The 16,999-nt window shown below is 37.3% G+C and overlaps 1 protein-coding gene across 1 annotated transcript in view; it reads left to right on the top strand.

Moving 5' to 3' along the window:
- The window catches only part of LOC124156152 (UDP-glucosyltransferase 2-like), a 28,077-nt gene extending 12,374 nt beyond the window's left edge, over window positions 1-15,703 (top strand). The window contains exons 3-8 of the mRNA XM_046530508.1: window positions 2,644-2,883; window positions 5,814-6,036; window positions 7,298-7,449; window positions 9,289-9,520; window positions 11,846-12,065; window positions 15,286-15,703. Of these exons, the coding sequence (XP_046386464.1) occupies window positions 2,644-2,883; window positions 5,814-6,036; window positions 7,298-7,449; window positions 9,289-9,520; window positions 11,846-12,065; window positions 15,286-15,601 (1,383 nt within the window). The 3' untranslated portion in view covers window positions 15,602-15,703. The remainder of the gene's footprint in view (window positions 1-2,643; window positions 2,884-5,813; window positions 6,037-7,297; window positions 7,450-9,288; window positions 9,521-11,845; window positions 12,066-15,285) is intronic.
- The last annotated feature ends 1,296 nt before the right edge of the window (window positions 15,704-16,999 follow it).

The following is a 16,999-nucleotide window of genomic DNA, read 5'->3' as shown; positions in this document are numbered from 1 at the left end:
ATAAAATTGCACTCTGAAAGTTAATAAATGCCAAACTAGCATTATTGAAATATGCATGTATGAAAATTTAAGTTTTAATCTAAGAATATATGACTCAAATTATCTTAAAATGAAAGAAATATGAATACACAATAGAAGATATAACCAGAGATGGGCAAAATACATGTCAAATCTATTTTAGATACAAAATACAAATTACTTTTAAAATCCGTACCTATTTCAAGTACAAAATACAAATTACTTCTAAAAATTGTATTTTCGATACTAAATACAAGTGTAATTTCAAAATACTCTATTAAAATAAGAAATACATGCCTTCACCGAAGTTCTTAGCTAATAAAAAATTAAAATCAATTCAAATATGAACTATTTTTAGAATGAGAGGCTCAAACATTCTTACAACGTATTAATAGGAAACTGGCAATTAGACTATTACCCATGGCGAAATGTCTTAAATAAAATGGAGAAAAATGTCTCCTGCACCTTGGGGAACAGCGTCAGATTCTATACAAGTCCCCTCCACAAATTACTCAATGCACAACTTCGTTTCGCAAAATACTGCTCACGCGACTACGTTTTGCAAGTATACAAGCACCTACGGGTGTTACAGAAGTAAATTAATTAATAATACAGACTCATTCGGGATCCCTGCCATCTCGTCGCACGCTCTTTCTACTTATGCACAAAAACCTTACATGTATTTTGATTTTGAATGTATTTAAAAAATACAAACTACTCTTTAGACGTATTTTCGTTACAAAATACAAAATACTCACAGAAAATGTATTTCCGATACAAATTACAAACTACAAAAGTATCGAAAATACGTATTTCAAATACAAGTATTTTCGATACTGCCCATCTCTGAAGATAACTCATATCTACCAAAATTATAGACATCCATTATGAAGAAACTGCCATGAGAAAAATTCACTTGAGCCAGAATCATGTCAAAGGCTTGCAAGTTGTAAACTATTTATTTAAGAAATGAACAGAATATGGAGCATAGAAATTTTCATTTCAGACCAATCTACTCCCAAGACAAAGAAATTTTATAAATAATAGAAAACTAACCTTGCTCCTCTATCTTGTCAAGGCTTTTATTAATTCATTCCTTCCACGAATTGCAATTGTCTTCTAGTTTTGTAAGATTTGAAGCCATATTCACAAGATCACAAATCATGAATGAACATTCAATGAATAATATAATTGTAGAGTATATGCTGTACATGGGATTTGAAAAATCTTCAAAAGTTTTAGAAAAGAAACGATTACTTAAATTTAATGACCACTCGGCAGTGATCAAAAAATTTATCACTGCGAAGAAAATGATTTTATTTACAAGTAATGATATGATTGTATGCGAACATTGTCCAAAAACTACCTGATCATTACATTTATAACTCAATAACTATCAATGTATTACTGAATATCATGAATGCATTTAACTCAGCAGTGGTCACGCCTCATCTGAGAGATGACATTTTGTAACTATGTCACCTCATTTTACTCTCGCATGAACTGGGGGAGAGGCTCATGCTATCTTTCTCCTTTCCTCTTTTAAGTGACAATGAATTCAAATATAACTTGCGTATACATTGTGCAATTTAATACCCATGGGATCTCTCAGATACCCAACCCTTCACACAACAGTTCCTATGGCAGGAGCTTTTGTTTAACGACATCTTAGAGATAATGTGCAACCAACCACAACGTAACTCTTAAAATAAAATTCAATTGTAATTATCATACCCAAAAATATTTTTTTCTGATGTTTTGCTGCTGATCACCCTCTAGAGCAGGGGTTCCCAAACTGGGGGGGCGTGGAGAAAGTCCAGGGGGGGCGTGACACCCAAATAAATTAATAAAAAAATTACAAAAATAATTTCCTCAGATCTTTGAAATAAAGTCTTTCTAAGTTTTCATAATTGTTTTTGTAAAGTTTCAATAAAGTTGTAAACTTTATCAAAGAAGGTTACAGTTTTTAAAACTACAAAACACACAAGAGTTCAAGGTTCTCAAAACCGTCCCCTTCCCTTGTCCCGACTCCAAAACCGTCCCCGTCCCCGTGTTTCACCTTCCTTAAATTGAAAATGTATCTGTGTTACAATGTTAAATTTTGTATCAGTAATTATATTCGTTTTTCATGTAATACTTGTTTTAATTTTCATCATACGTACAATTATTGAATCTTTCCATTCTGCGTTACCGCATTCAACTGTGAACAAAAAAATCAACCTACTCACCATATCAAGTAGGCACATACTTGTACGAGTACAAGTACTTTTACAAGTAGGAGTTGGTATGTATGGCTCCGTGGAAATAGGGTATTGCAAAATGGAAAGCTGATATGTGTAGCGGGGGGGGGGGGAGGGGGGGGGGGCGTGGTACAAAAAAGTTTGGGAACCCCTGCTCTAGAGTGACTAAAATATTATTTAATATATAGTATACTATATATTATATATATAGTATATTATATACAATCACTGAAAAGATACCTTAGAAATTGAAGAACACTGAGGTCATCTTTCAGATGATGTGCGCATGCTAAAATATAGATGGGATGACTGCAGAGTTAAGAGTGTACCTAACCATTGAAAGGTTGTCCACAGGAAAGAAGCAGTCAAGATTTTATATTTACAGGGCACTTATGAGCAAATCCAAGACACATATGACATAGAATCATTTGTAAATGCATCTGCTATTGAAATGCTGCAAGCTATGGTGGAGTTTAGTTCAGAGATCTGCAAGTATGAATTATCAACAAAAGGTGCAAAAGACTTGCTTCAAATGCCTCCTGATTCTTTTGATCTCATAATTACCGAGGTGATATTTGGCGAATGCACATTTATGTACATTCATCACTTTGGAGGTGGTACAAGGGTAAGTCTTACCTGTACTTTTTGCCATTGTGCTTTTTCTTACCTAATCTCATTCCATCACATTAAAATACTTACAGAATGGGCAAAGTTAAAGATTGTTTTGGGAGAATCATTATACATTAATTCTGAATGAGGATATGAGGGATATCTAACAAGTAATTTCTTCCCATTTTCAGCCATTATTAAACTAATATCATATTTACTCTAGTATTAGCTTATAGATCATATATAGAATAGGTACTGTATTCCTCATGAGGTCATTCCTCAAAAGGTATACAGTATTTTTTTTATTTCTTTAGCGGTTCTTGACATTCAAACTTTTGATGAACTCAATATTACATATCATGATTTCCAAAACCAGTTAAAACGCCTTGTAACAGAGTTCTTGTGTTAAAGGTCAGTGGCAAAGTGTATGGTCATCAATGGATTTGCTGATGATCAAAGTTAATTATTAAATTAAAACCATTGCCTTGTAGGTGAAGCCTTTATGTCAATCTCCATTTAAGTTTTGAATTAGAAAATAAAACACTAGATTACAAAAATAGCATGTTTTTGACACACAGTATGCGTTTGAAAACTTGTTCAAGGACCTACGGTAAAAACATAAGTCTTGTTTTGCAGGCAGTATATCAGCCCACACTCACTCTCTCTGGTTAAAACTATGGAGATAATCATGGCACATTATCCTTAGAGCTGGTGCATCATTTGTTAGCTAGGCTCCGATGGGCTGTGTTGAACAAATCTCATGAGAATACTTTGCTTATTTAAGTATACCGGAACTAGCCGCGGTGATAACTGTTACGGAGTCACCCCCAACGCACAAACTGTGCTAAAAATCCACAGAGGAAAAATCATTCGCCTTGACCGGGATTCGAACCCGGATCCCTCCATTTCCGGCCGAGTGCTTTGCCAGTTAAGCTACCGAGGCGTCATTCTCCCCTGTAGAAATTTGTGGACTATACCGGACAAGGTGGTATGGACTGCTGAGCATATTATGCGACTAGCAGTCCAAGTTGTGCGCATGGCGCCACAGCCGGAGAGCAAAGCCCGAACTTTCAAAGAAGAGCAAAGCACTCGGCCGGAAATCGAGGGATTCGGGTTCGAATCCCGGTCAAGGCGAATGATTTTTCCTCTGTGGATTTTTAGCAGAATACTTTGCTACTTTTTACTGCGTATAGAAGAACTAAGACTACTAAAGCTTGGCCGAATATTAGTTCCAGCAGTACATTGTTCATCTGAAGAAACAGGAAACACAGACCCGGGAAATCATTGTCCATATTTGCTGCTGTTTGTTGTTCACTTGGTTCCAACTCCCTCAAAAATTGACACATCCTTTGTGCAAATATCATTATGGTCTCCATGAAAGAAATGCAATAATTTGTGAGAAAAAGGAAGCCAAATACTGTCCAAACACTTGTGTCAAAGCAAGCCCAGCTCAACCAGCTGAGTACTGGCCTCTCCTCCATATAGACCAACGCACCATACTGATAGCCCTATTTTGGATGCCAACTTTGCAAAATTGGTGCAATTGGGATCATTGTAGTTAACTGTGTTCCAAATATGAGTGCATGAGGAGGTGAAGCTTAGACAAATATGAGACAATGCCGTTCAGAGGAGCCTGGATACTGTCGGTGAGTTTTGTTGAGGGGAGAGAGGAGTACCAGGGTGAGAGATGTGGCAAACTTGACATTGCCAAATGTAGCAAATGCCTTTATGGTAATATGAAACAAATGGGTCACAAGTATTTCAAGCCCGGCACTGAGGCAATGTAGAAGGTTCCTCATCTAGAGAGGATTATGCTGAATGACGGCCAAACGGCTCTCATTGTTTTCATCATCCTGCTTTTGAAACTAACTACAGAGCCATGCTACTCCACTGACTCTATACATAAATTTTATTCATTCTCTTGGTGTTTGAGTAAAATAAATAGGGAAGGGTATTAAGTATAGTTCATGAAAGTATTAGTGATGTAGTGGTCCACTCCGATTACTCCAAATATGCTGCCACTGCCAACGAAAACATACTTGGTGCCCACATAGACTGTTATTGTAGTTGACTGCAACATATAAAGGCAGCTGAAACTCCTAGGCCAAGGAAATTAAATGATCTATCAACTTAACAAACAATTCTAACACGAGTCTGATGATAGCATTTCCTGTCAGCAGATTTCTATATACTACATACTGGCCTCGACACATCTATAACCGAAACTACTCGACTCGACATTCATAATAGTCCTCAAAAGTTGAGTGCCCACTGACTACTCAAATTTTAGATTGTTCGCACATCCCTATTCTCCGTTCATTTTATCTGTGTGGGTGAGCTGGTGTGGCTAAAGCAAGTGGGGGTGAGGGGAGGGAAAGTTTCTCGACATGGCCAATCAGCAAACAGCAAGCATGGCCTTAGTCAGTCACTCACAGACCTCCTTCGAGTTAACATCGTGAACCTGCTTGTGGAGCAGTGATGGCAAACCTCAAGCATTCTCCTTGCATGTCTTTATGTATGTCTTTCACCAACGGTGCCTCATTCAGCATATAGCTGACAATGCCATGGGCTTCTGTGAAAGGATTATCCTCAATACCGTCCAAATGAGTAGGTACATTGTCTCATTGCCAGGGCCAAAATTCCTATAGCCACCCATGACTCACACATTTTCAGTGTCAAACTGGGGCGGTTACGAACATTTGGTAACGTTAAGTTAGCTCCTCCTCCCTCTTTTGGTACTACCCCTACCACATTAGTGAAGCCTCCCAAGAGAGTCTGGGCTCTCACAAAAGCTCACCTCATAACAATAATGGCTAAATGCAACATCCATTCCATTTATTCTCGCTCCATAATCAATCCAGTCTATAAGCTTATACTGCCACTCAGAATTCTGTATTATGTATCTACATATTTATGTTTTTCTGATCCACAACTTTCTTCATTCAGATTCCTGTAGTGGGAATCACAGCATATGGCATCGGTCCATGGACAGATCGTATTACAGGATCACGAACTCTACCATCTACATTTGCTTTGCCAATTCTTCCTTACATGAGCAATATGAATTTCTGGGAAAGGTTCCACAATAGCATGATGACTGGAATGTATTGTTTTTCCATGCTCTATGAATCCTACCCACAACACCAGAAAAACGCAGAAGAAGCATATGGTGAGTGAATTGATGTCATATATGTATTGACACAGTATTTCAAAAGAGTATAAGTGCATATTTTATTGGTTATAAGAAGATCCTACCGATCCAAAGGGACCTGTTTGGATATAATTGCAAGCAAAAATAGATGCATTCCACTAATGCCTCTACCCCAACTCATTTCTCATGAGGATAAAATTTTAAGGATACATAGAACTACACTCTTCAGATGTCCAGCAAATTTGAGGAGAATAAAAAAAAAACATACAGCAGACCCTCACTTGACTAAGGGTTCACCTCACCATGGATCAACATATGTGAGCAGATTCTTATTAGCATGTCATTAATAATTGAAAAGTTTGCCAATTTTGCTACCATTGCCCTGTCATCAATTATCTAATTTTTTATGAAACACATTTTATTAGAATGCCACCAAAGAGACACAGATCCTGTGAAACTCACTTAGAATCATTTCTGTCCCAGTTTTAAGGGGAGGAAGGAATCCTCAGTTTAAAATTAAAAGATACCTAATCATTATAAACATTTAAGAAATCATATCCTGCAATTTCATTCATATACAGCAGTCGAGAAACATTTTTGGGTTAATCCACAAGTGATAGAAATAAAAAACTTAGGGATTTTTCCTAGAGTAATGATAGCATGCAAAGTGAGAGTAGATACAAGGGTGGTCTGGGGTGATTGGGACTCATGATGGGGCCCCCTTACCGGGAGATTCGGGGGTTCTCCCTGGGAAAATTTTAGAAATTGCTTGTCCGGAAATGGATTTTGACGCTATTCTTGCCCTTCAAACTTTATAAAAAATATTTTTTAAATAGGAATTTTGTAAGAAAAACACTGCGAAAAGTGATATTTTCAAAGCTCATAAAATTTAATGATCTATTATGGTTCTGCATTACATATTTATTTAGTGAATTTGCTCCTTGAAACTGCACTGAAATCTAAAAAAAAAAACTCTAAAATAACTTTCACATATAAACCTTTCAAAAAAGCATCAGGTTCTCTTTTATCTTCGGACGACTTCATTTTATTTATTTCTATATAATCTTTTTACTACATGCTGTAAATGAAGCAATTAATGAAAGTGTAGAATTTTATAACAGCAAAAAACTTTGGTAAGTAATCACTATACACTCATGCTAATTCCTCTACCTTAGATGATTCTTTCTTTAGTAGAAATTTATGAATACCCAGCGTAAAACCATATTGGACATCATTTTTACATTAATGAATTGATAATCTTTTTATTTCTTGATTAAAGGAAAACCTCTGCCACCATTAGTAGATGTATATTCGAATATTAGCCTCATTTTGGTCAATAACCATTACGTGATAAATGGGCCTCAAGCGCAGTTACCAGGAGTCATTAACGTTGGTGGCATGCAGTGTTCTCCAGCAAAGCCCCTCCCACAGGTGAGTCCATGAGTCAAAGACCAGGCACTTCCATATAAAAGCCTTTGATAACCTGTTAAGTGAGTAACCATGGGAGAGTCAAGAGAAGTTGGTTTAATTTTACCTCGTTTATAAAAAAATGCATATTCATAGGAATAGATATATGTATGTAATACCAAAGTAATAGAACCACGTCTAAGAGTAGGGTGCAACCCATTGTCAAAGGCCAGGGTAGAGAGCATAGATGTAAGGTGTAGCTGAATGATGTGGATGCAGGTTTTGTGTGCAGATGCAGGATATATGTACATATGTATTTTGGGTAAGTTCACAAGGACGGAAGGGTTCACAGGGATGCTAGTTCATTCCCTTCAGATGAGGAACGTGATGGACCTTGGATGGATGATGGACCATGGATGGATTCACTCACCTTGCTGGAGAATTTTTATTCAGTTAAATGGCTGGGAAAGCACAAGATCTTACTTCAAGTTCATGAGGATCGGGAACAGAGTATAATAGAACATGGAGCTAGATTACAGATGCCTGAACAGATTCAAGATGAAGGTGCTGAGTATGAGGGGAAACTGTGAAACAGAAGCACTGAATGAGAGCTTTAATTGAATGTGGGTGTCAAGTTGGTGTGGATGGATTATAAATGATAAGCAAGAAAAATGACCCATGTGATTAGCTAAAACAGATACTTTCATTCTCCCGTGGTGAAACAATACTGAAAAGGACATTTTCACTTGTTGGCTCTTTCAACTGACCATTGCGAGCCTTTGGCTAGAGCCCTGCTAAAATGGCTTCTTTACTTGGCCACAAATCAGTCAGCTATTAGTGAGTCACTTCCCATTCCACATTTTTAATGAAGAAATGGGCAAAGAGCATGCACTCTGGTGGTGTAATTGGAAAACTATGGCCAAGAGCAACTCTACTTGATGACATATTGTTGAGTACAGTCAAACTCGCCTAGCCACCTGAGAATCTTGCCTCACTTGTCGCAGCTCCTCAGAATGCTCATACAAGATTTGAGCAAAGATAATTGTGAGCTAACGTCAAAGAAGCTGCTGAGTCACCCATATCTGTTCATGGCATTTCCATATTCACCCTTGGCAGTTGGCTGTGGACTCGAGGCATATGACTGGTGGAGCACAACACCCCGATTAACTCAAAATTTAAGTGCAGAGATTTGATTCCAATCCAGCCAAGTGAAATTTGGCAAGTTTGGTGGGTGCTTTTCAGGGCTCTATCTCTGGCATAAAAGCCCAATGTCATTTTTTGTACTCTATCATAAATAGGTACAGTAGAACCTCACTTACACAACCCTCAATAATACGACAAACTAAATTACAAGTGCAATTTTCAAATCCCCTTGAGATTGTCATAACACATAGTGCTAAATTAATCTCTATAATGTGACTATCATTATCCAAACAACCTTAATAACATGGATTTTTTCCAAATCAAAAAATAACTCAGAACCTTTATAACAAGTCCTTTGGAGATATCAACCTCGAAAACGTGCCTCTATATGTACAATAGAATACGTTATGAAGGGATTTATTAGTGATTCCATTAACCTCAATAATAACACCACTGAGAGCCAAAATAACCTTGGTAACACAACTATTGACAAAAAGAGCACCTCGATAACAAGACCGTTTCCCTAATCCTCTTGAGACACATCTTATCGAAGTACCAGTGTAGTTATGTTTATGATGGAATATGGTGGACAATTCTACTGCATGGACTTTTAAAACTATATTTAGAAGCTTTTTGGGTATTTTTAGGTAGATATTCATATCATACATCCCTATTTCAGCTAAACATTTCGCATGTTCTTCAATTTGTATATTTTGACAGGATATAAAATCATTTTTGGATGGAGCAAAAAGAGGTGCAATATTCTTCAGCCTTGGAACCAATGTCCGAAGTGAGTTTTTACCCAAGGAAAAACTGGAGATTATCCTGGACACTTTTAGAGGCCTTGGACCAGATATCCGAGTCCTTTGGAAATTCGACCCAGAAAAACCACTTGAAAATATTCCACCAAATGTTCTCCTGAAAAAATGGCTACCACAAGAGGATGTACTTGGTGAGTTTCACAGTTGCACTCACTCTTCACCATAAAAGTCAATATGTACCTCATTCATTTAAAAAATCATGTAATTGCATCAGCAAATGTTATTTGCTAATAGTTAAAAGTCACAGAATATTTAAGGGAATTAATGCTGAAAATGTTGAAATTACTAAAAATTGTGTCCAACTCCCAAAACCTGGGGAAAATTTTTGACCAAGTAGAGGGTTTTAAACTAATTTTAACACCGTCATAATAGAAAAACCTTCATTTTTCATCGTACTATCTCTTACTTAGATCTTTTGTAAATTTATGATTATTCTGTATTTTGTTTTCTTTTATTATGAATCATAGTAATTGTGCTTATATATTTGGGTAGGGGGTCCAGACTCCCCCACTCACTGTGCCACTGATATTGCCTAAAATACACTTCTCACTTAACCCTTTCGGAGATGGTGGAGTTCTCTCCTAAGCATGACTGCTGGACTGAGCCCCAAGAGACTCTTCCATCCAGTGGTGCCGACTCCATGGGGCCTTAGGGGGCCCGATCCCCATCAAAAATTTGTTATGGGTGTGAGGAAAAAATGTGTCAGACTAGTCGATTTTCTCCGGAATGTCCAGATATCGATATTCAAGTTATCAGGGTTCTAATGTTGATCATATGACTCTTATAAAATGCTTAAAAAACTTAAAAGTCACTACATACTTATAAAATTTCTTGGGGCAAAATCCTCGGTTTGGCCCCCCCCAACATTTTTTGTAAGTTGGCATCCCTGCTTCCGTCCCCTCCGTATGGAGCATTTCTGCAGGATATTCATTACGAAGGGTCTCGCGGATAATCACACGCTCTCAGCTCCAACCTTTTTTGACCCCTCCCAGCGGGAATTCCGCATTATCTTGGACTATGGGGGTGATTGGGCTCCCTTCTTTCTGGGTTTATGACCCTACCAGCAGCATTGGTTCCCTGTCAATCATGTTTCGTTTATATGAATTAGCTGTATGGATAAATGTTGCTTGCACGTGAATTGCAAACTTTGAATTGAATTCTTCGTTTTATTCTGAGAATTGTCGATATTTCGAATGAAGCTCTACCATCAATATTTACAGATTTAATACGTCAACAATTTCCATGTTGATGAACAATTGAATGACCGCGGTCCCTTATCACAAAGAAGGGTAATATAAGACAAGGGGTCCAGGTACCTGCTCCCCGAATTTCGAAGGTATGGCCAAAGTCCCACTTTGTTGGGTCCCAAAACTAAGACTTCCCAAACCTGCGACCATCATAAAAAGGGAGAGCAAGGAAATGCATATTTTCAGCATTCATTCCCCTGCATAGAAAAATCTCTGATTAAAATTTGCGGCTTTCATCTCCTGGGTCAAGAAACGTCCTGCCGCATATTTTTGTCATTAGTAGCAAAAGGGTTAACATGAAATTTGCTTAACATGACACTTTCTTTTCAGATGCACTTCTATTTTGTTAAGAGGGGCATGCCTCTATAAGCAAAGATTATTAGCTCATTACCATGCAGCATTATCCTTTAGCAAGAGCTTATCAAAAAACTTGTATATGGAGTTCAACTATGGGCATGGGAGGCACACTGGGGATTAAAAGTGTATTTTTTGATCGATTCATATTTTATTGTTTACAGAATTACAGAATCTTCCCATCTACAATTAACTCCATGTACTTTAAATCATCAAGGGTAATATGAAATCCTACAGATGGGACCCCAAATATCCCTCTCAAGCCCAAACATTCACCACCTGTCCCAATAGGAATATATATTCCAGGGAATAATATACATATGTATATTCAGGGAAAAGTATATGCTTCCCCCTATCCCATCACCCTTGCTCTTCCCCTATAAGAAAAAGAAGACTAGCCAGAAATTTAAAGAAAAAAATATTTTTTGTCAACACATGAACCATCTGCATAAGTAAATTGCCAATATCATGAGAGGACATAGATGACCCTAGGAATACCTATATTTATCATTAGATCAATTACTCACCTGGATAGATTGATTGATACTGTACATATGATATTTTTCTCGTGTACTTATTCCCAAATAGTAATAATGCCTATGTATGCATTCAAAATAGTTGGAAATAAAGTTTAATAGTATATATTTTCTGGAATTCAGCCAATGATTTCCCTATGTCTTGACTTTTGTCAAAAGTCCAATATTTTTTAAGATGAGACCATATTTTGTAATGCATATCGCCATGTAAATCTGTAAAGGTATATTCAGATTGCATACATGGCAAAAAATTATAACAATTATTTTAAGCTTTTTAATTTATTATGATAGCTTTGGTTCCACATTTCTTGAAAAATAGGTCATCCAAAAATTATAGCATTTGCAAGCCACACTGGACTATTAAGCACACAGGAGGCTATCTACCATGGAAAACCCATCATTGCTATTCCTTTTTTTGCTGATCAACACACAAATACAAGACGGTTGGTGGACATGAAAGTGGCAGAGCACGTGGTATTTACCCAACTTACAAAGGAAACTTTCACAAAGAAAATTATGAAGGTCATTGATGATCCTAGGTAAGAAAACCATTATTAATTTGATTTATTTTAATCTCTGTTTACAAATTCACAAAGTGCAAAGCTTGACTGGAAAGTAACAAATTCTACATCTGCTGACAACTTTTTTTCTCAGCTCTGAATATTCATGTTAACTATTTATAGATAGGTAATCATCTTTCCTAATGGTAGTAGCTACAGTTAGTCTACTTGCTATTTCAGTGATTGTTCAAATGTTTAAGGCAGTTGAAGAAACCAACAAAAATATGATTAATTCCAGGGATCAGCAACCATTTTGCACATGCAGGCAACATTAGAATAATTTTTAAAAAGATATCAAAATAGTCAAAAGCACCTGTTTTAGGCAACCTGGCAGACAAAAATGTCGTCCTCGATAGCTTAACTGGCTAAAGCACCTGGACGGAAGTCAAGAGATCTGGGTTCGGCTCCCAGTCAAGATGAATGAGTTGTCTTCTGTAAAATTTTGCGCATTAAAAGTGAACTGCAGGAGGCCACAAAAGAAGTTATTGGGAAAATAAAAGCTGTACCAAAAAAATCCATACATCATAGATGAAGCCTTAGAACACATTAACACATTCAGAGAGGAGCACTAGTTCTCTGCTCTGCCGGTCAGGCCGGGAGCCCTTTCTCCGTCTTCATACATGACTAATATCCACTTCTGAGTCTCCCAATCATGTACATGGCCTTCAGCAAGCTTCCCTCTTTCAAACTATGTGCACCATTTGTAAAAATCAGTATTTGAACGGAAGTTACGGTGCGGAAAGCTCCCTCTATTTTTCTTTCCTATCTTAACGGCCAATTTTGACAACTTTAATGAAAATTGGGCCTGCATTGAATGTGTTAAGCCTTAGGCAGCAGGAGTACATGATTTTAGCCAGAGGCCTGAGTGGGAGAGGACCAAGAAATATTTTCCCCTCCAGCCTGGCCGAGTGTCTCGCAAGGAGTGAACCCTTATAATCCGGGGAAACCATTCACTGTCAACGTGTGCACTTGACCTCTACCCAGGTAGCAATAAAAATTTTGGGAAACTGCCTTAGGCATTCGAGCAATGGTCATACATTCCAAAATGTTTTTCCCACCATCAGCATACAAAACATTTAAAAAATGTTCCCGCAGTCTAAAGGTTAAAGAAAGAAGGAACTATGTACATACTAGAAAGCAAAAACTGAAGAGGACAACTTAGTTACAAGAAAATAAGGAAAGTGATGAGTCACAAATCAAGGCAAGCTAAAGGTATGCAGGTTATATCGGCAAAGATGTGTAGAACAACCTCTCCCTTAGAAGAGTAGAATCTGCGTATGGGATGGTGAAGAACCACTCTAAGGAGCAGAGTGTCAGATGCATTGCTATTGAGAGCAAGAACAGAGATTCTCTGATTGAAAATGAAAACAAATTGAAGAGATGGAAGGAGTACCTGGAGAAGTTACATAATGGAAATAATATTGCACCACAAACAGTGGTGGATCCAGGATAGGAACAAGGGGGGGCTAAGTGGGGGTAATCTCCCAGCAGTAGTGGGGGTCCGAAAAAAATTACCATTCTATCTAGTGTAAATTGGACACCCAAGGGGGGAGGGCTGTAGCCCTCTTAGCCCCTTCATAGATCCACCACTGACCACAAATAATTAAAGAGGAAAGAGAAGTCCAAAAATATGATATGGGAGCCTCAATCTTAAGATCGGAAATTGATGCTGCAATAAAGGACCTATGGATGAATTAAGCATCTGAAAGTGACGACATACCTGCAGAGCTTATTTAAAATGGAGGGGAGAAGATATAAACTCAGTCGTAAAAAACCATTTGTGACTTGTACAAATCTGGAAAAATACCAAAAGACTTTCAGAAGTTCGTCATCATCTCATCCCTATGAGAGCTTGACGACGCCTCCAGGGAGAGGGTAGGGATGGAAGGGAGGGGCTAGGGAATCCCTACACAGTCATTGGCAAGGTGGGGACCACTACAAGCGAAACATTGATTTGCTGTTTCTACAAAAAAGAAATATTTCCCTATGAGGAAGAGAAACCCTAAGATTTTCTGTAGATGGACAGTATAATTGGCCACATCATGAGACACGATACAATATTGAACATTATTGTTGATATGTAGAAAGATGGAAGGGAAGAATGGCAAAGGTAGGCCATGGATGAGACGCACACAGTAGTTGATGAAGAATGTAAAGCAGAATAATTTTTTTGGTGTTAAAAGACTAGCCAATATGAAAATTGAGTGGAAAATGCATAAAACTAATCTTAAGATTGATGACTGTTGATGAAGATTATGAAAGCTGCCCTAAATAACACAGACAAACATTGGATCAACAACATCACCAAAATCAATGCATATAATTGAGTTCCAGAAAAGGTTTCTGCTTAGGCTAGGTGAAATATAACTTGATAGCAGTGGTATAACTAGGAGTATACTTTGGGGGAGATGTGGAGGCCTGGGGGTCCAGGGAAAATTTTTCGAAATAAAAAGCCCAGAAATATATTTTACATCATTTTGGCACTCAAAATTTTGGTTTCACTCGTAATTCCACGGGAAATCATCAAAACAGGGAAAAAATTAGTATAATATAAAACACTCTGAGGCTTTGGGGGGGGGGGGATCTATCCCCTGACCCCCCATAGTAATGCCACTGCTTGGTGCCCATACTTTTTGGCTTCAGTTCCAATGCCAGTTCTAAGCTCAACCAAGAACCAACGACCAAAGAGACAAACCAAGCCATCCCCACCACCTACAAAAAGCTTGAACTCAACCTTAAATGCTGGATTTTTGGTAGCATAAAATAGCAGTGGAGTGAATGGCAAAAAAGATATGTTTAAGGATCATTTTTCTTCTTTTGTATTGAGAGATGTGAGAGGATATGGCTTGTGCAAGTAAAGATAAAAATTTTTACCTGTCTATAACTTATGTACCCATTTTTGAGAGTGCCTTTTAATATCCATATTTTTCTCATGTAACTCTTGGTGGAATCTAGCAACAAACTTAGAATTTATTACCAGCAATGTCAATAACATATTACAAATTTCTCCTTTTTTTATTTCCAACAGATATAGATTTACAGTTTGCATTCACCTGTAGTAGCACCAGAGATTGTATTAATTCCATTATCTTTCTGTAATTCCAATGAAAGATGCAAAAATATTGTTGTTCGACTTAAGGTAAAACATACGTTTGCATAACAATAATTTGATTTTTACGAATTATTATTCATTTTGCAGTTATAAGCAAAGGATGGAAAAAATGTCTCAACTATTAAGGGACCAACCACAAACTCCACTGGAGCGAGCAATATTTTGGATTGAATTCACTCTTCGTCAGGGGAAAACGGGGCGTGTGGAAGCTCTTCGATCAGCAGGGCTTGGACTTAATTGGTATCAGTATTTCTTGTTGGACATTTTTGCTGTCATATTTTTCAGCATAACCATGATCATAATAAGTGCAGTATTTGGCATCTATGTTCTCTACAAATGCTTCCGGAAGATAGTGGGACACAAAGCTGAAAAAGTAAAGCCAAAGAAGAAGAAAACGAAATGAGCTTTGAAGATGATCCAAAATTGGAAAGATTTGGACAAATGAAATTCCAAAAGATATCCCTCCAAAGTCATTTTCAATACAATAAATCTCTTACTAAAGCTATATCAGTCATGCAACTTCTTTAAGTAATTCATGGTTAAGAAATGCCAATCATGCTGTGGAGGTACATGTCATTACAAATAAGCATATTATTACAAATAAGGAAAAATTTATCTTCATTTCATTACCACTGATTAATAAGACTTGATTTTTAAACATTGAAATCTTTTTACGAGGTTGAACACACTGTACATAAATCTTTTATTTTAAGTAATTTTTTTACCCTCTTCTTCATTTAGTAAGCAGCTGTATTTTACTTGATACTAATTTTTTCCTATAATGAATAATACATAGCAGCATACTTTGTATTTCTTGGTTAACAAAGAAACTGGAGGTGTATGCTTCCTCTAACACTGGCACTGTGTATTTCACATTATGTGAGCACCATGCAGCAGTAGCTATGTGCTAGACTCATCATCGTTAGTTCCCTGTGAGCAATAAAATTTGAGCTGTCTGTATTGACATGACCCTTGCAGCAGGAGCCAAATTACTCCATTCAGTACGATTTGTATTTCTTGGTTATAAAAAAATTAGTGGGGTGCGCTTCCTCCAAGTCTGACGATGAGGATTTCACACCATGTGATATTTGCACTATAAAGAAGATGTTATGAGCTGGAAGCTGTTACGCTGAGTTATGCTGCACTGAATGTGGCACACAACCACTCACATCATCTCACTAGGTGCACCTACTGTGGGGTTCAAAGACACTATTGATTATTTTCAAAATCACTTTTATCGTGCATTTCAAAATAAAAAAAATGTCCATGAAAAAAAATTTTCCATAAAAAAACATGATCTCAACTGATTTGACCAAAATTATTGCTTTAGTAGGTATATATGGAGCATTTAATTAATTACCCTGGACAACTTCCTCATCCAAATACAATTTTCATCTTAATTTCACCACAAGGACAATTCCCTTTCATTCAATCTTCAAATCCTATTCTTCCCTCTGACATTTCAACCCTTTCCAGCCAGCGCCTACCAGAGGAAAACACTTTCTATGCAATGAGTGGCATAAGAATATTTTAAACCTCCCTGTTCAGAGCTCTTTTTTGGGGGGAGTGGTCCCAGTGGCGCAGCGAGGGGGGGGGGTTTTTGGGGTTAAAACCCCCCCAGAGCTCAGAGAAATATTTAAGTTTAATCCATTTTACTTAATTGGATTGATATTACTAATAGAATAGTGTAACGATTAATAAAATATCCCTCAGAAAGTCATAAAACTCACCAATTTGAACCGTTTATCTGCAATTCCGCAATTTATTAATGTCGCACATATCGCTTATCCTGGTGGGTATT

This window comes from Ischnura elegans, chromosome 3 (assembly GCF_921293095.1).
Source record: "Ischnura elegans chromosome 3, ioIscEleg1.1, whole genome shotgun sequence".
NCBI classification, from domain to species: domain Eukaryota; kingdom Metazoa; phylum Arthropoda; class Insecta; order Odonata; family Coenagrionidae; genus Ischnura; species Ischnura elegans.
Note: the sequence above shows the minus strand (reverse complement) of the source record. Positions and strands in the feature narration are given on the sequence as shown.